The 24,397-nt window shown below is 32.2% G+C and overlaps 1 protein-coding gene and 2 long non-coding RNA genes across 3 annotated transcripts; 2 read left to right on the top strand and 1 right to left on the bottom strand.

Moving 5' to 3' along the window:
- Positions 1-432: 432 nt before the first annotated feature.
- On the bottom strand, positions 433-1,618 carry LOC101262394 (uncharacterized). The gene is made up of 2 exons (XM_019211459.3): positions 1,343-1,618; positions 433-1,069 (listed from the first exon to the last, which is right to left on the bottom strand). The coding sequence occupies exons 1-2, from the start codon at positions 1,616-1,618 to the stop codon at positions 569-571; spliced, it is 777 nt and encodes a 258-aa protein (XP_019067004.1). The 3' UTR covers positions 433-568.
- A 744-nt stretch (positions 1,619-2,362) lies between these two features.
- On the top strand, positions 2,363-8,018 carry LOC138340636 (uncharacterized). Its single transcript, XR_011213331.1, has 2 exons — positions 2,363-5,465; positions 7,456-8,018. It is a non-coding gene; the product is annotated as an uncharacterized lncRNA (long non-coding RNA).
- A 14,992-nt stretch (positions 8,019-23,010) lies between these two features.
- On the top strand, positions 23,011-23,904 carry LOC138340677 (uncharacterized). Its single transcript, XR_011213421.1, has 2 exons — positions 23,011-23,160; positions 23,587-23,904. It is a non-coding gene; the product is annotated as an uncharacterized lncRNA (long non-coding RNA).
- The last annotated feature ends 493 nt before the right edge of the window (positions 23,905-24,397 follow it).

Here is a 24,397-nt window from a genome sequence, read left to right as displayed (position 1 = left end):
AAATAAGATCTCTAATTTTGCAATGAATATAAGATATTTTATGTATCAAACTGTCGTTTTAATAAAAAAAAAACTTGAAGATAGCGTACCATACATTAGTACATACTTTTAGCTAACACTATACTATACAGACCAATAAATTAAAGGCGAGCAGAATTGCTCATCTCTGTACACCACACACATATTGTGCACAATTGCTCACATTATTGTGCACAATAATTGTTCATCTCTGTACACCACACATATTATTGTGCACAATTGCTCATCTCTATACCATAAGCCTTAGGTACCGTACCATAAGCCTTGAAGTTTTTCACATTATTATGCACTATTTCTCATCTCTGTACACCACACACATATCAAACAGTAAGTTGTAAAAACATATCATAATAATATAATTGTGAATACTTATTTCAATAACACCATTAAATCAACAAACTAACAATTTGTAAACATGTAAAACAACTTTGTCTCAAGCACACTAATCAAATTCAAGCAAAAAGATATCAAGTCCTTTAATAATAGTAGTACTGTATAGAGTTATGTTCTTCCTATTCACTTATATATTCTATTTATGTAGTCGCTTGAACCTTTCCAACCAAACCTTACGAAGATTTTGATTTTTAGCCATGAGAACCTTAGCTAAAGTATCACTTTGTACCAAATAGTCAAAAGCATCCCCTAAGAAATCTTCCCCATAACCTTCAATTGCCATAACTTCTTCATACAAACTTGTCACATCTAATCGGTTATCAGCTATCTTACTTATTGTTGCTACCACTTCTCCAAGTTTTGTTGAAATATCACCAACCACATCTTGCACATTAGAATGACGATTTCTTTTACGACTTGACTTTACTTGAGATGTTTCACTCACATCTTGCACTCCATTCTCCTTAGACGGTCCTTCAATCTCATCTTCATTACCTTTCTCTGAACTACAATCCAAGCCTATATCTTCAAACGACTTAGCACAATCACCCCTAGCTCGATCATTCCCACAAACAAGAGACATTTCTTCAAACATATCAATCTTCTTTTTGATGAACTTATCATGACTAGGATGCGCCTACAATATAAATGACAAAAACATGGTATTAAACAAGAGACATCAACATATAACACAATTGTAACATAAACTTCATGAAATGGCAAAATATAGAACTAAAACACCCCCTCTCTCTTTTCTTCTTTTCCTATAAAACTAAAGCCTCAACTCTTTAATTTCTCACAAACAAAAAAACAGAGTTCAAGTCAAAATTAATAAATAAGATATTTCATGAATATCTTGAATATTCATAGAGTTGCATAAACGACGTCAATACTGATACAACAACATTACCTGAATATGCATTGCATACACTCTGGGACTAGCAGTAATCATCTTCAAGTTGTCATCCCATCCAAGACCACTTTTGTTTAGTAGAGTTTGCACTATATTCCATGTGCTTCTTAGCGTTTTATGGTGATTCTCCACATGCTTTAGAGAACAGTCCATTCCTAGTTGTTCATTAATGGCATTCGAAACACGATTGAATGAGATAACCTTAAACTTATTGGTTGATTTATTTCCCTGCTTCACTTGATCCGCTAAGATCTCCAACATCAAATATTCCATTGGCTTTGACCACCTAAACTGCTTCTCTCCTTTTTTGCCTTTGCTGTTACCAAAAACATTCACACATAAGAAAGACTCCCCCACTCTCCAAGTTGAGGATTTTGTTTAAAAATCTGATTCAAACAGCCACTTTTAAACTAGAAATTAACTTTTTTCATGTGAGAAAAGTAATATCACAATATAGGCAGTCACTCATATAACATTCATAAGAAAGTTTACTTTCGTACTTCCAACATAATGAACAAGTCGGGAGCAGAGTGATTAACATCCATATAAGGAAATGATCACAACCAATATTTAGAGCAATGAACACAATATTCGGATGATATTTTAAATCAATTTCAGCAAAGCGATCCGCAAAGAATAAACATTCAACAGGGAAGTCAAAACTTTGAAGTAGACACTACAAAAACATATTACTCCTAATCTAATCCCATAACTGTTAAAACAAATGACTCTTTGACAACAACAGAAGCAAACAATAATGCAAAGAAATCTATGTCTGCTACTATAGCCAATGGTAAAGTAAACAGCAACAGTGTTAAAAAAAACAGCAAGATACAGTTCACAAAATCAGGACATGTAATAATTAAATCAGGAACTTTGACTTGATAGTTATACCTACTCTTTAAGAACATCTAATTCCTCCTCCTATAATAATTGGTAAACATGGCATGAGCAATGGCATCTCTTTTCGACGACCATTCTCTAGCTACTTCACGTCTCTGTCTTTGGGTTTGATAGCTTTGACTCCCTTGAGAGCTTTGAGTAATTTGAACATTTTGAGGTTGAACTAGTGGTTCCACATCTACTTCTTGAATTATCATGTCGTTAGGATCCAAATTAATTATGTGATTATGTAAAATGCATGAAGCTAACACCACATCCACTTGAGTTTTAAAGTCCCAAAAGGGTTCATTATAAATTACACGGAATAGTCGCTTGAGAATAGCAAAGGCACGTTCAACTGTGGATCTCAATGATGCATGCCGAAGATTGAATAATTCCTTTTCATTTTGGGGTGGACGATCACTATACTCTTGTAAGTGATAGCATACTCCATGATAAGGAGGAATGAATCCCTTACGAAGTCCAAATCCCGCATCTCCAAGATAGAATTTATCTACAAAGTCATGATATAGTTAATTAATATACGTTGTCCACCTAATTTTTTCGATAAAACTACTTTAGATTGAATAAGATACCTTGGGGGATTTGAAACCCATGTGGTCTCTCTAATGCATCATTTAATATGCGAGAGTCATGAGCAGATCCTTCCCAACCAGCTAGTACATACGTGAACTTCAAATTAAAGTTGATGGCAGCCAATACATTTTGTGTTGGTGTGCCTTTTCGACCACGAAATCTACTTTGTTGTTCAATAGGAACGGGTGCAAGCACATGTGTGCCATCTATTACTCCTACACAATTCTATATACAACTTAGTTAATAATATGTACTATTTTTCATAAAATGGTTGAAATTTTAGTATGTCACTTACAGCAAACCATCGATAATATCGATAGTTGTTCCTTATCTCCGATTTAATACTACCATCTGGTGGTTTTATAAGGATAGGGTAGAGCTTCAAAACTGCTTGAAGTACCGTGTGAAAGCATCGATGAATAGATTCGATTGACCGATAGAAGTGTGATCCAATCTTGCGAAATCGTTCATTAAAACCAACGATCTCTAAAAATATTAATACTTGTTCTTGAATAGACATGTTTTTGCTTGAACTCAACAAATTGTTTCTTCTAAGAGCATTGCATAGTTCATAAAACGCATGCTTGCTCATCCTTATTTGTCCTATACAATGAACATCACTTCCATTCAAAATACTATTCATGTAAAATTTCCTTTCTTGATCTTTATTCCTATAAGGTTCTCTAGAAATGCTACTTTGATTTTTATAGGCTCAATAATCGCAACTCCGAAAGCTAAAACAAATGTAGCTATAGCTCAAACTATTGCATCATCTTCATCTTTCTTTGTCATATCCATTTGTTCAAACGACCAATATAACGTAATTGCGTTTATGATATAACAAAGAAAAGAACATAATAAGAAAATATGCCAAAACTTATAGCAACGTCTGATCAATTTTTAGAAAATCAATATCAAAACCAGCAGAGAATTGAAATGCCTTTCCCCCAAATTACCCAATAAAAAGGAAAAAACAAGAAATCTAAAGGGAATACAAAGAATCCATGAAAGGTAGTTTGAATCCTAGTTGCAGCCTATTCTTCCCTAACAGCCTTAAAATCATTAGGAGGAGCTCTAACTACAGCAGCAACAACAGCTGTATAAGCATCATTATTCATTGATGAACAATCAGACCCTTCTGACGCAACACCATTTCTCTGTTTCAAACCCTTAACATCACTCCTCCATATCTTGCATTTCTTAACCACAAACCAGAATCTAAAATCCTATTTCAAATCTACATATCTATGAATAGATAACATTACACACACAACCAAACATACTTGGGTCAAATCCCAGAAAAATATGAAATAATCGAAAGTAATAGGCCACAATTCATAGATTTACCAAAAAATATTGAACCAAATGCATAAATTCACCATATAATGTCAAATTCAAACTCATGAGCAAGTATTTCAGTAAAGAAACAAGTGAAAGATGAATATTTTGAAGAACTTCGCAATAAAAAATGGCACAATTATAATTATTGAAAGCATACCTTCGAATTTCTTACAGAAATATGAATGAGAAGAACAACAATGGGAACCCTAAATTTGGAGAGGAACAAGCTGGAGATATAATAGGGAAACAACCTCCTTTACTACGTTTGAGAGTGGGGATATGCCGAGGGGTGAGATTCACGTCGGCTTCTTTTCTGGAAAATGACTTTCGCTGATTTGTTACGGAAGTCGTTTTCCGCTGATTTTAGGAAAATAAGTCGTTTGGGAAAATGTTTTCCCAATATTTTGTTGCAACCAAACAAAAGAAAATAGGAAAATGTTTTCCTCCATACCAAACACACCCCTAGTCATTATTAATTTTCAAATTTCCTATCGAAATCATGTACCCTGCTGATACCCAATTTATATATTTAATAGTTCAAAATATAATTTTTTAATAATGTTAGATAATTTTATCGATAAATATCCTTATTTGTCAAATTAAGGATTTTTTAAGAAACAATTAGGTCAAAAGCTAAAGGTGGTGGAAAGACTTTTGGGGTAATTTTTTTAGTTTTTTTATTCTTTAATTTTTTGGTGAACAAGTTCACCGAGTTTTGCCGGAATCCGGCGAGTCCACCAAAAAAACCCTTTTCCTCTTAGCCTTTTTCTGGCGAAACCAGCTTCCAACTCCACCTGTAGCAGCAAACGACCAGAACACCTTCCCCTTTTATGTTGTTTCCAGCAATACCCTCGTCCCCCTTCTCATCGTTGCCACTAGACCAACGAACCAGAAACGAAATCAACAGTTATGATGAAAAACCAAGTCCTCACGAGCTTAGCCAAACAAACCTGTATATAAACCCGCGGGAAACCATCACCTCACGCCAGACCCACAACAACCAGACCAAACCCTGCTTCGTTTTTCTCCCTTTTCCGGTGAAAAAGTCACTGAAAATGACACCAAAATTGCTGTCAGTCCCATTCCTCTTCCCCTTTCATGATTCCTCTTCTATTTTTGCAGTTCATCGACTGAAACCAATGAGCTCGGAACCATGAAACAACCAGCGCTAACAATGGCAGAAATCAATCAGATCTCACAACCACTAGCTCCAAAGTTGGAGCAAACACGAATAACAATCCAAACCAGCACCCTTAAGCTTTAAATTCCAACGAACATCAATGTTTTCATCCAATATCTGGTAGAAATTTCTAACGATTTTATAACTTTTTGATGATTTTGTTCACTTTAAGTGTTTGAACTTTGTGTTTAATTGAAGATTTTGTTAATAGTTTTAGTTGTTTGCAAATTTCCTCGGTTAAGTTTATCTATTTTATTTGTTTCGTTCTTTTGTTGTTATATTTTTGTGGCGTTTTTCTTATCTATATGTATTTGTTAGATTTCAAATTTTAAGATCCGCATATATTCTTTAGTTTTGTTTGATTATTTTGCTTTGACTTGGGTTTTATTTGTTGTTGTCTAAGACATAATTTTATTTATTATGTTATTAACATTTTTTACTATGAAATAATGTAGTGTATAGTATTGTTTGGATTTTCTTTTTTTAAATTATTTTTAATCCTTAGCTTTCTACAGTTAGCTAGGTAGTTTTATTTATGTTTGTTGAAATATATAATGTACCATTTACAATGTTCCATTAATGAATAACACGTTCTGGTTGCTATTGTCTTTCATATTGTTTTAAGTTAATATCAATCTTATATATATCTTTTTCTCTTGATGGTTGTTATTTTTTGTTTTGCTTTATGTATCTATCTTTTGCTAAAACTTTGTTGATTGTATTATTTGGTTAATTTTTTTTACTCCAGGGTTCATGTTCTTTGGTCTTCATTGTTTCACTATTCTACCTTTTAGTTGTTATAATTTTTATACGATAAAATTGGCCAATGAGAAAATCTCTCTGTTGGTTTTGGAGGCTCCCCAATGTTAAAAAACAGAAATTTAGTTTAAGTTCATATATTTTATTTGTTGAAATTGGTCAATGAAGAAATTATCATCGATTTGCAAGGCTTTTCACATTAATAAGACGGGTTTTTATTTTTAAGTTATTATTTGAGTTATTCATTTTTGTTTATATGTATTTAGTACCGACTCTTTTACAAAATGTCTTTACAGGTACGTCGAGTTACTTTCCATCGAAGTTATTAGAATAAAATTCAAAATGCAATTTTATTTATTATTGTATATATTATTGGCGATAAGCAAACTTAGGCCGTCTCTTATTATTGTTTTATTTTGTTATTTGCATATATTGCATGCCTATTTTATTTGTATATTATTGTTATCTCCTCCTCAATTTGAAAAAATAAATTCAATTGCGACCCATATTTGTGGATTTCGAAGGATGCCTAACACCTTCCTTTCGGAATAACCTGAACCCTTACCACAATCAAATGGTTTCGTAGATCACTTAAAAGGCTTCCTAGTTTTTTCCTAAAATTAGGTGGTGACTCCTTTAATATTTGTTTATTCTTTAAAATTGAATCAATTAATAAATTTTGAGTCACCTCGACATTTTGCCCTATTTGAATATAGTAGGGATATAAATAGAATGGCGACTCCGCTGGAAAATATAGAGGTTCTAACCAATATGAAATCATTTTTTCATATTGAGGAAAAAATTCCTTTATTGTGTTATACTTTGTATTTTTTTTGTATTTTTCTGATTATTTGTATATAATAGTTGTTGTTTATTCATTATTCATCTTATAAAATGTATTTGGACATTGAATTTTATGGCATATTTCCGCTAAATAGAAAATAGAATTCACTAGGACAAAGGCGGTTATGTGGCTCTCACGACTGTCCTTCGGAAAACATCTTCGAATTATTTTAAAGTGGTAAATGAATAGTTAGCTTGTGGTCATCCAACATCATTTTTATACTTCATCCCGTAGTTTATCCAACTCGGGTAACCTTGTCTTATCTAAGCCACTCTTAGTCAGCCAGTGTAGAGCAAAGTCAAAACCTCGAATTTTGCGCATTCATTTAAGATGAGTCAACAGTCAAGGCATATTTGTATAAAGACATGCATTTATTTTTTGTATGTTATGTGATATACATGTTTTATATGAATATGTTGTATGATAGTCCTTTGTTTAGAAGTTTCCATAAGATCTTCATAGACATTAATATCAAGTCTCATTTACCTTTTGAGTTGTTTTTGAAAGCTTGAAGGTGATTGCTTATTCAGAGGGATAAGGGATAAGAGAACTTGCAAAAAATGAGTTTTTGGATTTCACAAGAAAATAATAACCATTGAAAAGACAAAACAGGAGAGTCTTTGACTATGAGATCACACTCATCCATTTTTTGTAATGTATTTTGCATGTTGGCCCTGTTTTAATAGATTTCTCATTTTTTGCAGGGAGACCATCCCCGACAACAGTCGAGGATAGTGATAATAATGTATAGTTCTTTTGAATAATTGAGAGTATACACAGTTTGAAGAAACAACCAAGAAACAACGCAACAAGTAGTTACTGTAGAAATTTGGATGACACATTCAATAGACGGTACAAAGATTGACAGTTAAGAGGACGCAAAACATATTGGTGCAATAAAATGTAAAAATAAATAAATTTCTGACTATCAATTTCAATGGCGCTAGACCTACGAGGTATTATTTCGAGTTTTTCTAAAGTTTTAAATTTTTATATGTCTTGTCTGAACGAACTAATTGTACCTGATTCTCATTTTAATGAGATAAGTAGGCAAACCTTATTGGGTTCGATATCCATTTTTAAAAATTAAATTAATTTGTGTATATTTTCAAATATATATCTGTACGAACTACGCGGACATGATTCTTATTTTTGTTAAATACATAGGTAGCCCTTCTAGAGTTCGGTATTTATTCTTTCAAATTTCAAAAAAAAGGTGAAAAACTAAATAATTTGTACATATTTCAAAGACATATTTGCATGAAATACGCACACCTCATTCTTATCCAAATGAGATATGTAGGCAACCCTTCTTGGGTTCGGTATTTATTCTTTAAAAAAATATTGTGTATATATCGTAAAAGTCATCTATTCAACTCAATTGAGACCAATGCAGTTACGAGCGTGTAAATATTTTATTTAAAGGAGAGGATTGACTTTGTGATAAACTGTAGATTCTTTTGGTACCTCCTATTTTTACTTTTGTGATGCTTGAAAATCTCCTACATGCATTCAAGATAAGAATAAAACCAACCTTATGTTTCATGTGCATTGTGTGATGAGATTTTATATTAAAATTTAATTGTATCGCACTGTTGATCTAGAGCTTAGCATCAATGTCATAGAGGTGAAATCCTGAGTAATGTTTAGTTTGAGAAAAGGATTGTAGACCTTTTTTGACCTGATTGAGCATTTTAAAGCCTACCAAATGACATTAATCCATAGTATTTTCACATTGATCATGAAATCTTTCTTTGAACAACCACATTTTAGCCATTGCCCTTTTGAGTGCTTACATGAACTATTCCTCTCTTGGCCCAACCTTCTTGAGTGCACCAAGAACGTTCAAATTATAAGAGAAGATTCATGTTTGAAATTTCCAAAAGCAAAGATATCGAGTCTCCCAAAGTCAAGGAAGCCAACAAGACTTCAAGAGAAAGAAAAAGAAAGAAAGTAAGGAAAAAAATTTGACAGTAATAAAAAAGTACACAAATCCCTCTTCAAGGTCAGCGAAAGACAAGAAAAAAATACTCCAATAAAAGAGGAGAAAAAATCAAAAGAAATGAGTGAAATAAAAGAAAGGATCCAAGAAAATGAGGACTTAAAAGAAGTCGAAATAAAGGGGTGAAATACAAGAAAAACTCCAAGAAATAAGGACTCAAAAGAAGTCGAAATAAAAGGGGTGAAAAAAAAGGGAAAAAGCTCCAAAAATGAGAATTCAAAAGAAGTCAGAAAAGGAGAGGACACTGAAGCGGATCTGACGCCAAAGGCGTATCAATCATTAAAGGAAAAAATTCAGTGTGAAACTCAAAGAGAAGTTAAGTCACTCTTATCCCAAATAAATACCCTGCCAAATGACAAGCCCTACATGATCTCATTCAAAATGTTCTCACGTTAGTGGAGATTTACATAAGGGCCAAGAATATGGTATTACAGTTTTATGCATTGAACATTCTTGTGAGTGTGACTGCACTTTGAAAAATGTCTTAAGATCGAATGTTTCAAATATGCGTGAAATAGGACCAGTCTTTGTCGTGGGACATTTGAAACATGAGGATTGATACAATTCAAAACATGTGTTTGAAGTAAGATGAATGAATCTTATTGATCCTTAAGTATGTTTGCTATACCACTTGAAGCTGCATGAATTACCTTGAATGCAATCTTAATTAGAAAAAGAGCAAAATAAGTATAAGAGATTACCTGCAATCCTAACTGTTGGTAACAATTGTAGTCAATATTTGACTATCTCATCACATTCTTTAATTTTCAAAAAGAAAATTAGAACAAAAGAAAGTGACACACACACACTCTTTAATATTTTTAAACCTTTTTTAGAATCTTTCCATTTAAAAAAGAAGAAGAAGAAGAAAAAGAAAAAGAAATTGTCTTTTTGAGTTTTTTGTTGTAAAATGTATAATTAGGTTAATCTAGTATGTCTGAGAGTCCTAATTTACTTCATGGGGTTGTCCGTCCCAAAAATGTGATATATCTTATTATTAGGCTTTGAATATAGCAAGGAATTTCATTCATATTTCTTAATGTTCATATTGTGAATTTTCTACTGATGATCTCTCAGATACTTTGCAGTATTTATCATCTACAGGATTGGAATTGCATTTGACCTGATTCCTGCCTCAACAGGATATGTAGGCACCACGACTATTCGATCATATACCCAGTGTGATTCTTCTTTCTCCTTGTAATAAACACTGGGACATAATTTTTGACAATATCTCAAAAATTCACAATAAAGATGTTATATCCAACAAGTCAAGATGGAAGATAGTTTTTGAGATTCACCAAAAGTTTTAACTGGAACAGAATTTTTGAGGAAGACCTCAAAAATATCGAGTATTGTGAGAAGCATGATAGTCAAATTCGAACGATTTATTATCACTTGAAGTTCAAAGTCAACTTGTAGACCTCTAGAATTTTTATGGCGAGCCAGCAACTCCTCGTACAAATTCCCAATAAAACATGAGTTTCAAAAAACATAAAGCGTTCAAGAACAAATTGATGATTGTTCACTTGTGCCGAAGTGAAAGGCACTTTGTACATATTCTCTTGTGAATCTTTCCTTAAAGTTTCTTAATCATGTTGCAAGCTAAAGCGACATTGTGTCTTCTAATTGTTCTTTTTCGAATACAGGGACACATGATATCATCGAGATGATGAAATTTTCAAGACACACGAGTCGTCCACATCGTAACAGTAAAAAATCATTAAGTCATCCATCAGTTGCATTTTCGTTGCATTTTTTATTTGCCGAGAAGGCTATTGCATTTTTCATTTTCACAAAGGATAATTGCTTTTTTCATTTTCCAAGAGAGCGATTATGTTTTATTTGCCAAGAGGTCCATTGTATTTTTTAGCTACCGAGAAGGTCATTTCATTTTTATTTGTGCAGAGGGTGATTGCATTTTTTTCCCAAGATATCCATTGTATATTTTATTTACCGAGAAGGCCATTTAATTTTATTTGTCAAGAGGGTCATTGCATTTTTTATTTACAGAAGAAGGTCATTGCATTTTTCATTTTCAAAAGGATAATTGCATTTATCATTTGCCAAGAGTGTCGTTGCATTATACATTTACCAAAAAGGTCATGCATTTTTAATTTACCAAAAAGGTCATGTATTTTTTATTTACCAAAAAGGTCATGCATTTTTTATTTACCAAGTCAGTGAAAACATGCGTTGAAAGATATTTACATGTAAGCCACATCTATTCGGTGTTAAAGGATGTGCACCCTATATTTTCAACGTTCAAGTTGGTGAAACTTGTGTTTAAAGATATTTCATTTAAGTCGCATCTATTCTGTTGTGAAGGGTGTGCACCCTATCTTTTCAACGTCCAAATTGTTGGAAACTTGCGTTTGAAAGATATTTGCATTTAAGTTGCATTTATTCGGTGCTGAATGATGTGCACCATATCTTTTCAATGTTCAAGTCGGTGAAAACTTACGTTGAATGATATTTCCATTTAAATTTTATCTATTCGGAGTGAAGGATGTGCACCCTTTTCAACATTCAAGTCGGTGGAAACTTACTTTGAAAGATATTCTCATTTAAGTCACATCTATTTGGTGGTGAAGGATGTGCACCCTATCAATTCAACCTTCAAGTCGGTGGAAACTTGTGTTGAAAGATATTTGCAGTTTTCCTACTGATGGAAATACATTCAAAATCCTACCTATGGATAATATTTTAATTCGTCCTATGATGCACATACATTCAAAATCCTACCGATGGATAATCGTTTCATTTGTCCTATCGATGGACATACATCTGGATCCTACCGATTGGCCTTTTATTCATTCTACAAATGGATAATCTTTTTTCTTTCATCCTACCGATGGACATACACTCGAAATCCTACCGATGGATTATCTTTTTCTTTCATCTTGCTGATGTACATACATTCAAGTTCCTACCGATGGGTAATCATTTTTATTTTTCATACCAATGGACATACACTCGAAATCCTACAGATGGATTATCTTTTTTCGTTCATCCTACCGGTGGACATACATTCAAATTCCTGCATATGGATAATCATTTTCATTTTTCTTACCGATGGACATACATGAAAAATTCTACCGATGGATCATCTTTTTCTATTCGTCATGTCGATGGATATACATTCAAAATCCTATCGATGGATCATGTTTTTCTATTCGTCCTATCGATGGACATACATTCAAAATCCTACCGATCGATTATCTTTTTTCATTCGTCCTACCGATGGACATACACATACGTCCAATCTGATCAATGGATCATCTTTTTTCATTCGTCCTACCGATGGACATATACTCAAAATTCTACAGATGAATTATCTTTTTTAATTCGTCCTATCGATGGACATACATTCAAATCATAGCAATGGATTATCTTTTTTTCATTCTTCCTACCGATGGACATACATTTCAAAATACTACCGATGAATCATTTTTTTCATTTGTCCTGTCGATGGATATACCTTCAAAATCATACCGATAGATCCTCTTTTTCCAATCATCCTACTGATGGACATACATGAATATATATCCTTCAAATTGATCATTTTATTCGTCCTACTGATGGACATATAATCAAAATCCCATCGATGAATCATCCTTTTTCATTCTTCCTGCTGACAAAATCCTACCATGGATCATTCTTTTTCATCTGTCTTATCGATGTATGTGCATTTATATCCTATCGATGGATCATCTCCATTCATCGTATCGTAAGAGATACTACCTTTTTCTTTTAGTTTTGTCTATACTAATGAGTCTTTTTCGAACATCCCATAGGATGCATTCTCAGTGGACCCAGAGGTGCAAACTACTTCAATTAGGACGCAATACAGTATGGATCCTTTTGGAGGCAAGTCTGCAATCGCCTTCCACCACAATCCAGCCATAATTTTATACAAAGGTCATATGTTCGACCAAAATTAGATTTGTCAATTTCTATTGTCCACGATTTCTTTCATCAATCATATAAACCAAAAGTATATGTGTGGACACCCAATTTCGGCCTAACATTTTAAAATTCTTAAGTTTTAAGTTTATTTATTTAATAGTTCAGAATATATTTTTGTATAATTTTAAATAATTTTATCGATAACTATCCTTATTTATCAAAATTTTAAGATTTTTTATTAGTTGACCTGAATTACATTTTTTCATATCCGATTGAATACATTCATATATAAATATTTTGGGTGAATTTTGCATAGGAAGATTCAATCAATAATTTTTTGCCATAATTTCGAGCTCATAATTTGAGCTCATTGAATAACAATTCATTATTTAAGAAACAAGTAGGTCAAAAACTAAGGGTGGTGGAAAGACTTTTGGGGTAATTTTTTATTCTTTTATTTTTCGGTAACAAGTTAACCAGAGTTCCGCCGGCATCCTCTTAGTTTTTTTTCCGGGGAAACCAGCTTCCAACTCCACCGCTATAGCAGCAAATGACCAGAACACCTTCCCCTTTTCCATTGTTTCTAGCAATACCCTCGTCCCCCTTTTCATCGTTGCAACCAGATCAGCGAACCAGAACCGAAATCAACTGTTCCGATGAAAAACCAAGTCTTCACGAGTCCTACAAAAAAAACCTATAATCGACTTCCACAACTAAAAACCCGCTGGAAACCACCACCTCACGCCAGACAGACTACAACCAGACCAAACCCCTCTTCATTTTTCTCCCTTTTCCGGTGAAATAGTCACTGAATATAACACCAAAATCGCTGTCAGATCCATTCCTCTTCCCCTTTCACGATTCCTCTTGTATTTTTGCAGGTCATGACTGAAACCCATGAGCTCGGAACCATGAAACAACCAGCGCCAACAATGGCAGAAATCAATCAGATCTCACAACCAGTAGCTCCAAAGTCGGAGCAAACACGAATACCGATCCAAACCAGCAACCTAAAGTTCAAAATTCCAGGAAATTTCAATGTTTTCATCCAATATATGGTAGAAATTTCTAACAATTTTATAACTTTTCGATGATTTGGTTCACTGCTAGTGTTTGAACTTTGTATTTGATTGAAGATTTTGTGTTGTTTACAAATATCCTCTTTTAAGTTTATCTATTTTACGGAAAAAGTTTGATATATTTCTCAATTTTGTCATTTGCAGCACTGTCGTTACAAAATGGCTAATATATATTAAAAAATTAATTTTAAATTTATATTTATTACTTTTGATTGTTTTTAAAAAATTATTTAGAGGTATATATTATTCTTCTATCAAAGTTCGAGGTTATATTTAATTTTTTTTATACATAAATTATTGTTTGACTTCTTTTATTATAATTATTTGAGTTTGTTATTCTAATTTTTTTTCTTTCATTCCTTAGTTTAAAGAGAAAAAAAACTAAACTATTTTTTTTGTGTGTATTGTAATTTAATTTGGTATTCAAAGAAAAAATTTGGTCATCTACAATAAGTTTTACAAGAATATTAGTGAAATATAAATAAATTTGATTATCAAAATAATAATTATAAATTAGTCATTGAAACAAAAAAAAATCAAAAAAAAATATATTTGACGAGGATTAAATTTACTCATATGGGATTATATTTTTTTGAAAAAAATAATAAAAATTTAGATTAAAATTATTTTTTTCTATTTTCGTTAAAGGAAAATGGTATATGTGAGCTATTTGTTTACAAGTAGGGGTATATATGAGTCACTTTCATAACAAGAGTATATCAATTCTAAATGACAAAACTGAGAAGTCACACCCTTTTCCCTCTATTTTATTTGTTTCGTTCTTTTGTTTCTATATATTTGTGAGCATTTTTCTTATCTATATGTAGTTGTTAGTTTTCAAATTTTGAGATACGCATATTCTTTTGTTTTGTTTAATTATTTTGCTTTGAGTTGGGTTTTATTTGTTGTTGTCTAAGTCTTAATTTTATTTATTATGTTATTAACATTTTTTACTATGAAATGATTTAGTGTATAGCATTGTTTAACTTTTCTTTTTTTATTATATTTAATTCTTAGTTTTCTACAGTTGGCTTGGTAGTTTTAATTTTATATTTGTTGAAATATATAATGTACCATTTACATTGTTCCATTAATGAGTAACACTTCCTGGTTGCTATTGTCTTTAATATTGTTTTAAATTCTTATCAATCTTATATGTATCTTTTTCTCTTGATGGTTTTTTTTTTTTTGCTTTATGTATCTATCTTTTGCTAAAACTTTGATGATTGTATTATTTGGTTAATTTTTCTTACTCCACGGTTCATGTTGTTTTGTCTTCATTGTTTCACTATTCTACCTTTTAGTTATCATTTTTGTATGTAAAATTGGCCAATGAGAAAAATTTCTCCGTCGATTTTGGAGGCTCCCCAATGTTAAAAGACGAAAATTTAATTCAAGTTCATATATTTTATTTGTTACAATTGGCCGATAAAGAAATTACCTCGATTTCTAAGGTCTCCAATTCTAATAAGACGGTTTTTTATTTTTAAGTTATTATTTGAGTTATTCATTTTTGTTTATATTTATTTAGTACTAACTCTAATACTAAGTGCCTTTACAGGTACACCAAATTGCTTTCTATCGAAGCTATTCGAATAAAATTCGAATTCTAATTTTATTTATTAATGTGTATATTATTGGCGATAGGCAAACTTATGCCATCTCTTATTATTGTTTTATTTATTATTTATGTATATAACATGCCTATTCTATTTGTATATTATTATTAGCTCCTCCTCAAATTGAAAAATAAATTCAGTCGGTACCCGCATTTATGGATTTTGAATCGTGCCTACCATCTTTCCTTCAGAATAACCTGAACCCTTACCTAGAATCTAATGATTTTCTAGATCACTTAAAAGGTTTCCTAGTTTTTTCCTAAAATTAGGTGGTGACTCCTTTAAAATTCGTTTATTCTTTAAATTCCTTAAAATTAAATCAATTGATAAATTTTTGAGTCACCTCGACGTTTCTCCCTATTTGAATAGAGTACGGATGTAAACATACCCAATGATTTATCTAATCTTGTATTGCGGTCACACCCCAAGAACTTCTCCTCATAATTGAGTTTCCTTATTTTTTACTGTTGTTACTATACTTGTGACAAACCCAACCCCCCACCCCCCACCCCCCGCTCCTAAATCAATAGTTGACACTTTTGTGTCACCCCTCTTAATTTACAATGTTTTTATTCACAAATCTTTTTAGCTACAACTAATAAGAATGAAATTCTAAGTGACTAGATCTTCTCGAAACTGATGCCTTGGAAAACAAACCCAACACTTGGCTGGGTTACTCAACTAGCAACGATCATAGACACACAAACCATAGGTTAGTGTCGTTGGTCACGATAATCAACAGGCCTTTTAATTCATTTTTAAAAAAAGATATTACTATTTTACATTGACTCAAAAAATTAAAGGTTGAACATCCCTATTCACGGTCCACTTCACGGACCATGTGAAGCATCACGTGTCGTCTAGGACGCTGTGGTTCTTTACAATGAGGTAGGGTTAGATTGCTTCATTTCAATGGCACACTTAAAGAGTTGTGTGGGGTTCCATGTACCGTCTCGTGGTTTGTGGCTCCTTACTATTCTTGGGTTGATCTCAAGATTGCTTTCACGGTTATATTGACGGACCGTGTGGGGTCCCCCGTCCCTGTAAAGGCTCGTGGACCTTTATGGTTTACCTATTATCCTAGTTTAGTTTTAGGTAGATCTGTAAGGTGTTACACTATCTTCCATTTGGGATCGTTTGTCCTCAAATGAAGGCTAAACAGGTTGAGTTTCAAGGAAAGAGTTGAAATTCCTACCAACTCAGTACTAAAAGTTTGTATTTATGGGAATGAGTTTCATGAACTTGCAAATATGCTAAAATGCAAAGATAACTGAGAGAACAAGATGTTGATACTGAATTACACAAGAGTAAATTGAGAGAGTCGATATGATCTATTACCTCAAGCTAATACATAATCGGAAAGAAAAGAGATGACGATACTTGGCCATCATGGTTGCTTCTGCTTTCAAAGAAGCTCCCTATAAGGATTGGGTTCTCCAGAAAACCTTTATTGATGCGACCTTATTATTGATCAACGTACAAACTTTTCAGTTAATTTCAACTGGAATCTCCTCATAGGTGAGACTATCCTTCACAAACGCACTCTCTAAGGGTACTATTAATGTCGGATCACCCATACACTTCTTCAACAGGGAAATGTGAAAGACTAGATGAACCGCTACTAGTTCTGTTAGAAGCTCTAGCTCATAAGCCATTGTATCCACTCTTTTTAGGGATTTTGTACGAACCTACGTACCTTGGGATTGGTCTTCCCTTTCTGGCCAAATCTCATCACCCCCTTCATTGGTGACGCCTTCAAGAAAACCAGATAATTTATTTCAAACTCGAAGTACCTCCTCTCATATATGTATAGGACTTCTAACAACTCTAAGATGTCTCTAGCCTATCCATAATGAGTTGAACTTACTCTATAGCCTCATGAACCGAATTTGGTCAAATCAAGGCTACTTCACCTATTTCAATCCAACCAAACGGACAAATGCACTTACGTGCATATAGTGCCTCATAAGGGACATATAAATACTTCAATGGAATCTGTTATTATAGATGAACTCTACGAGAAGTAGGTTATCATCCCAACTACCCTTGAAAAATTTCATGCGAGATATCAATATGTCCTCCAAGGTATGAATGATACGCTCTTCCAGACCATCCATCTGTGGATGAAATTGTGTATTGAGATTTACCTGAGTACCAAGACCTTTTTGAAATAACTTCCAAAACTGAGAAGTAAATGAGGATCTCTATCTGAGATGATAGACATGAGAATCTCATGCAACCTGACTATCTCATTGATGTAGAGTTCAGCATAGTCCTCCACCGAATTTGTAATTTTGACAGCAAAAAAAATGAGTGGACTTAGTAACTTTGTCCACTATCACCCAAATGGATTATGTATACAAGTATGAGGTAAACCCTTAATGAAGTTCGTGTTTATCACTTCCCAGTTTAATGTGGGAATACTAATCTCTTGTGTCACACCTCCTAGTTTCTGATGAGAAACTTTAACCAGTAAGGATACTTAGCCACAAAATATGTGATGTCCCTCTTAATGTCATTTCTCCAATAGACTTTCTATAGATTATGGTACATCTAAGTGGCCCCTAGATGGATTGAATATCTAGAACTTCTATAAAGATATGTTACCTCAACTCACGCACATTTGGACCCTGGTAAAGAAACACACCATCTCCCCCTTCGAAGAAAACTTCAACTAGTTGTTGATAAACTACATTTTTTATTTGAAGTAGTATAAGGATCATTATCCTATTTTTCTTTAATTTTCTCTACAGAGGAAGATTTTGATTCATTCTAACCATCACCCCACCACCTGACATATTTGTAAGTCAAACTTCTAAGAGAGAAAACTGTGAGCATATTTGTCTAACTCTTTGTTTTCTTCCTGCTATATTACCCGTAGACAATTTGTTGAGAGCATCAACCACTACGTTGTCATAACCTTGATGGTAAAGCACATTCATGTCATAGTCTTTTGAGGAATCAAAGTCATCTCCTTTGACGAAGATTTGATTCTTTTTGGGTAACACATACCAGAGGCTCTTATGATTTGTGAACACATCAAAATGCACACAACACAAGTAATGCCTCCTAATCTTTAGGACAAATACTAAGGGCCTGTTTGGATGGGCTTAATAAAAGCAGCTTTAAAAAAGTACTTTTGAAAGTGCTGAAACTTATTTTTAAAATAAGCAGTTATGCGTTTGGATAAAAGTGCTGAAGTTGTTATGCCAAACGTGAAAAGGGAAAAATAGAAGAAAGAGATGTTAGGGTTATATGGGTAATTTGAAGATTGTATAAAAATATTAAGGGAAAAAACATAAAAATGTGGTCAACTTAAAACAGCTTATAAGCTAAAAAAAAAAGCACCCCTACCCCAGCTTTTAACCTTTGGCTTAAAATAAGTTTTTATTTTTAACTTAAAATAAACTATTTTGAGTATAACCAAACAGTTAAATAAGTCAAAAACCAGCTTTTAAGTCAGTTTGACCAGCTTTTAAGCTGAGCCAAACAGGCCCTAAGGCTGCAAGATAAAGGTCATGAGTTGAGAAGTTCTTCTCATCGACCTTTAGCTACCTAGAAGCATAAATTATGACCTTACCTTGTTGCATCATTACACAACCCAGGCCGATCCTAGATACATCGCAATAAATCATATAACTATTTGAACCCTCTATTAGAGTAAAAACCAGAGTTGTAGTTAACATGGTCATAAGTTCTAGGAAGCTTTTTTAACACTCAACTAACCACTAAAACTTGAGATTTTTTAGTTAACTTAGTCAATGGGGAAGTTATGGATGAAAATCGTTCAACAAACATCCGGTTATAATCGACCAAAGCCAAAAAAAACCCTGATATCAATCAGAGAGGTGGGTCTGGGACAATGTTTTATTGCCTCAATTTTATGAGAATGTACTCAGATATCTCCATTAGATACCACATGATAAAGGAAATCTACTGATTGTAACTAGAATTCATATTTGCTGAACTCTGTAAATAGCTAGCAATATTTGAGAGTTTGCAAAACAACTTTGAAATGCGTCACATGCTCTTCCTTACTCTGAGAATAAATGGGATATCATCAATACAAATAATGACAAACAAGTCCAAGTATTTCTTGAAAACCTTGTTCATTAAGTCCATGAAAGTTGCAGGAGCATTTTTTAGTCCAAAAGACATAACTAAAAATTCATAATGGTCGTACCGAGTCCAAAAGGTTGTCTTCGGGATGTCACTATCTCTGACTATAAGTTGATAGTACCCGGATCTGAGGTATATCTTAGAAAACCAACTAGAAGACTAAAGTTAGTCAAACAATTCATTTATCCTCGGGATGGGATACTTATTATTGATTATGACTTTGTTCAACTAATGATAGTCAATGCACATCCTGAGAAAATTGTCTTTCTTTCCCACGAGCAATACTAGAGCACCTCATGGAGAGATGTTGGGTCTAATAAAGCCTTTATTTAGAAGTTCTGTCCAGTATTCTTTCAATCTATTTAGCTCACCTTGAGCCATTCTGTAGGGATGAATCAAAATGGGTTGGGTATGTGGAAGAAGATATATTCCAAAGTCGATTTCCCTTTCAAGTGGGACTCCAAGAATATTTTTTGGGAAAACTTTTGGAAACTCATTTACGACAGGAACTGATTCAAGATTTGGGGTTTCAAGTTATAAATCCTTAACCTAAACAAGATTATACATTTATCCAATGTTTAAATCCTTAAACCTAAACAAGACTGTAGATATATCTTTTAGAAATCATTTTCCTGCTCTTAAGGTAAGTGATAAATCGACCTATAGTCATACAAGTACTACCCTTCCCCTATAAGATTGGTTCATCTAGAAACTGAAACTGAATTATCCTAGTTATATAATCAGCTAAGGCATAATAGAAATGTATTTAATTCGTGGCTAGAGTGATATCAAAATCTATCAATTCTAACTCTACCAGGTCTATGGAAGTGACATTCTGGCAAACTTTGATAGGACCCGTAGAAATGTATCCAATTCATGGCTAGAGTGATATCAAAATCTATCAATTCTAACTCTACCAGGTCTATGGAAGTGACATTCTGGCAAACTTTGATAGGACCCATCTAACTATAATTTGGTCACCAACTTGAGTAGAAACTGAGAAGGGTTCTGAGATATTTTATGGATTGACACCGAAATTGACTACTATATCTGGAGTTACAAAAGACAGTGTGTGTCCACTTAATCTAACAATGCATAAACATCTTAATTAAAGACTCGCAATGTACCAGTGACCACATTAGGAGAATATTGCTATTCGTAGTAATCCTGAAGAGCATACAAATTGTTCTGATGCTGATCGCCACCTCTACCAGATGACGCACCCTCCTAAGTGGGGCGTCTTGTTGGCACTGCTAAGTAGTAGACTGAGCCCTACTACCTCCTTGTCTTTGGTTAACAGAAGGAAAATCCTTCAACATATGACAAGACAGGCCACACCCAAAACACCCCTCTTTGTCAGCAAGACATGCACCCAGATGGTCCTTACCACCCTTTGGGCAAATTAGAAAAGTAAGATTACTTGAAGCACTCTCTTGTGACTTAGTGAGTGATGCTCTCCTTTTCTAATCCCATCGAAACCTGGGGGACGGAGTGCTAGTTGATGACGGTTCTGCGATGTAGCCTATGCGTAAACTGTAAGTGAACTTATTTGATAGTAAACGTGAGATACATGCATCATTAAATGTGAGATTTGTGTATCCAACAATTTTTAAATAAATACATTCATGTTAATGTTGAATAAATTTTAAATTATATGAATTTTCCAATGTTACATTTATATAAAGTAGCTTGGATTGTCGACAATGTTAAGTATTGATACAGTATATGAGACTTTTGCTATTTTTCATAAAATTAGTTAAATTTTGCAGGTGAGTGATTTATCTTATATTATTATCTTGCGTGTTTACTATATGTATTGATAAGAATTATATCTAAGTTATCTTTTAATAAATAACTTATGTGAATCTGATACAAAATTATATAATAATATATACATTAATAAGATTCATATCTAATGAGATGAGATATGAGCGATACAAAAGTTATGAAATTGTTGTTGGTCAAAATATTAATTTTATGAATCTCAAATTAGTTATTGCAATTGATGAATTGAGAAAAAATTTGTACTAGGTACATTTTTAGGTAAAAAAATAAGAGTCGGGATTTTCAATGTGTCTGCTATGCATTGATTCACCATACAAAACGATTGAAGAGATGCATAGTTTTGATTGATACATGTTGGTGTGGTAATTTCTATATATCAAATACATTTAATATATATTCAAATTTATATCATTCCTAAAATATTAGTGCATGATATATTATAATTTATGTATCTTATTTTTGTACAATAAATATTGTATTTTATAAAAAGATACATAATAGATGTCATTATTTCAAATAACATTTTTTGTGTTTGATGCATAACACAATAGTGATAATTTGATATGTATATAATACATATAATAAAGTTTGAAAATTATTAAATTTTATATGTATTACCTATCATGCACATTTCGGTTAATTTGATACATAGTATTTTAGCTATAGAACATAAAGGTTTATAAATAAAATGTATTTATTGGGTGGTGTTTACAGATAAGTAGCCTTCTAGTTGAATAATTTTGGGTGTAAATATCTGATACTAAAAGATTGCCACTCATATGCAAAGTATACCTATTGTTGAATCTGATACATAATTCTCTAGTTACAGACCATTATGATCTATGTTTCAAGATTGAAGATACATTATATAATTGATACATGTAAATGATACATTAGGTAGTTTTTAGAAATCAACTACAATTATATTGAAAATGATAAACATTGTTGACACCCAATTTTGGGCCTCCACAATATAAATTAATCATCGAGCTTTTTAAATTCAAAACATTTTAAGTAATACCGTCATTTTTATGATTTTTATACTAATTTATTTATTCTTATAATTTTATATATATTTACTACATTTCATAAATATTTGAGAATCATCTCAAAGATTTTGTATAATTAAATATTTGATTAATTAGTTAAACCATTCAACAGTTTAATTAATAGTTTATAATTGAGTTGATCAATTTATCTCCGTTAAGATTAAGAAGCTTGTTAATTAACTATATTAACTCATCTTATTTTAATTTTGGCTGAATTCAACCAATTTCCTCAATTTGATTGAATTTGCAATTCACGCAAAATCATTTTCTTAAGTCAAATAGACCACATTCATGAATTACTTTTCTTTGACATATCATGACAACCTATAGACTTTATTGTCGAAAAATAGTCTGTTTTGAACTTTTTAGCAAAACAAGTTTTTTTAAAAAAATATATATATTTGGAATTAAATAGCCACATTCTTTTTTTGAAAATAGATTCCCCCCCCTCCTAATTTTCTCTCTATTTCCTAGCAGTTAGCTACTTTTATTGTTCCTTTTTTCTCTCTCCTTATAATTTGTCAATAAAAAAGAAGTTATGTATTTTTCAATTCTCTCTTTCTCCCCTTTTTTTCTCCCTCTTTCAAGTGTAGGATTTCTATATTCTTCTCTAAAATATTTTCTTAAAGATCAATCACCAACTCTTCACGGTAAGTAACTAAATCATACCAATTTTATTTATATTGATTGTCTGTGTTATTTTTAAAAAAGTTGAGATCTTCTACATTCTTTATCTTGTTGTTGGATAGAAAAAATGTTCTTTTTATAAATTATCGTATTTGTATTTTTTGCAACATTTTCCTCCCTAAAAAAATTCAATGTTTTGTGATTTCTTGATTTGAGGTTTTTTCAATTTCTAAGAAATAATTAATTAATATATTTATGAAAAAAATTTAAAATATTGAATTTTGTTGATTGAAGTTGATTATAAATATTATTTTGTCTCCATCAAATGTATGTAAATTTGTTAATGAATACAAACGAACACATAATAATGTAAAATTATCTGAATTTATTAATGAATTTTGTTGATTGCATTCCAAAATAGTAATAAAAAAATTGTGTACATGTGTAAGACGGGGCAGCAGACCGGATCAGATTGGAACCACTGGACCAGAACGGGACGAGTTGACTGGTTCGTTTACCGATACTAGAATGAACCAAACCTAAATTACCAGGAGAAGTGCTCGATTTTTTCCTATCCCACTATATACTAGGATGGAACCGGAACAGACCGAAATGGAATGTGATGGGATAAACGGAAGACATATCTAGTTATGTCAAAAACTGATAAAAAATTTTTTAGTTATTTTTTATTTTTTAATTAAGAAAATATGAATATTTTATTTTATTTTTCTAAGTTGAAATAAATAGTTATTAAATTTATAATGTAATTTCTTACTTAAGTTTATTTTAAATATATTTTTTTAAAAAAAATTACTTATTAAGTTTGCAAGTTAAGTCTAATTAGGTTTTCAAGATTGAACCTTTTTAAGTTTATAAGTTATTACTTACTAATATGTTATAACTTATAAGTTATATTTATAACTTGTAATTTAAATAAATTCTATTTGTAATTTTAAAAAATTAAATAAATATAAAGATAAAATAATCACACAAATTAAAAATATATCAAATCAATTTATTTAAATTTGTATTACAATTTCAATTTACAACTTTTCGTTGAGCGCATAGTTTACGTGCCACCTTCTACGAAGGGTTCTATTTCAAGTAAGCCTAGAATGTGATACTAACAGTGGTATAATTCCTTAAATCTTTTTTCTAACTCAAATAAAGATTGATAGTAATAAACTTCTGGACTTGGTAAAGCTCATTAACAATCTTGAAGTTCCATGTCATCATAACAACCACATACAATGGCTGAAT

The sequence above is a fragment of the Solanum lycopersicum genome, chromosome 12 (assembly GCF_036512215.1).
Source record: "Solanum lycopersicum chromosome 12, SLM_r2.1".
In the NCBI taxonomy this organism is placed as follows: Eukaryota; Viridiplantae; Streptophyta; class Magnoliopsida; order Solanales; family Solanaceae; genus Solanum; species Solanum lycopersicum.
The sequence above is the reverse complement of the archived record's forward strand: the minus strand, read 5'-3'. Positions and strand labels throughout refer to the sequence as shown.

Coding starts and splice junctions, on each gene's coding strand:
- LOC101262394 (XM_019211459.3), bottom strand. CDS start 1,618: ATGGAATATTTGATGTTGGAGATCTTAGCGGATCAAGTGAAGCAGGGA. Junction 1,070..1,342: donor TGTATGCAATGCATATTCAG/GTAATGTTGTTG, acceptor TTTATATTGTAG/GCGCATCCTAGTCATGATAA.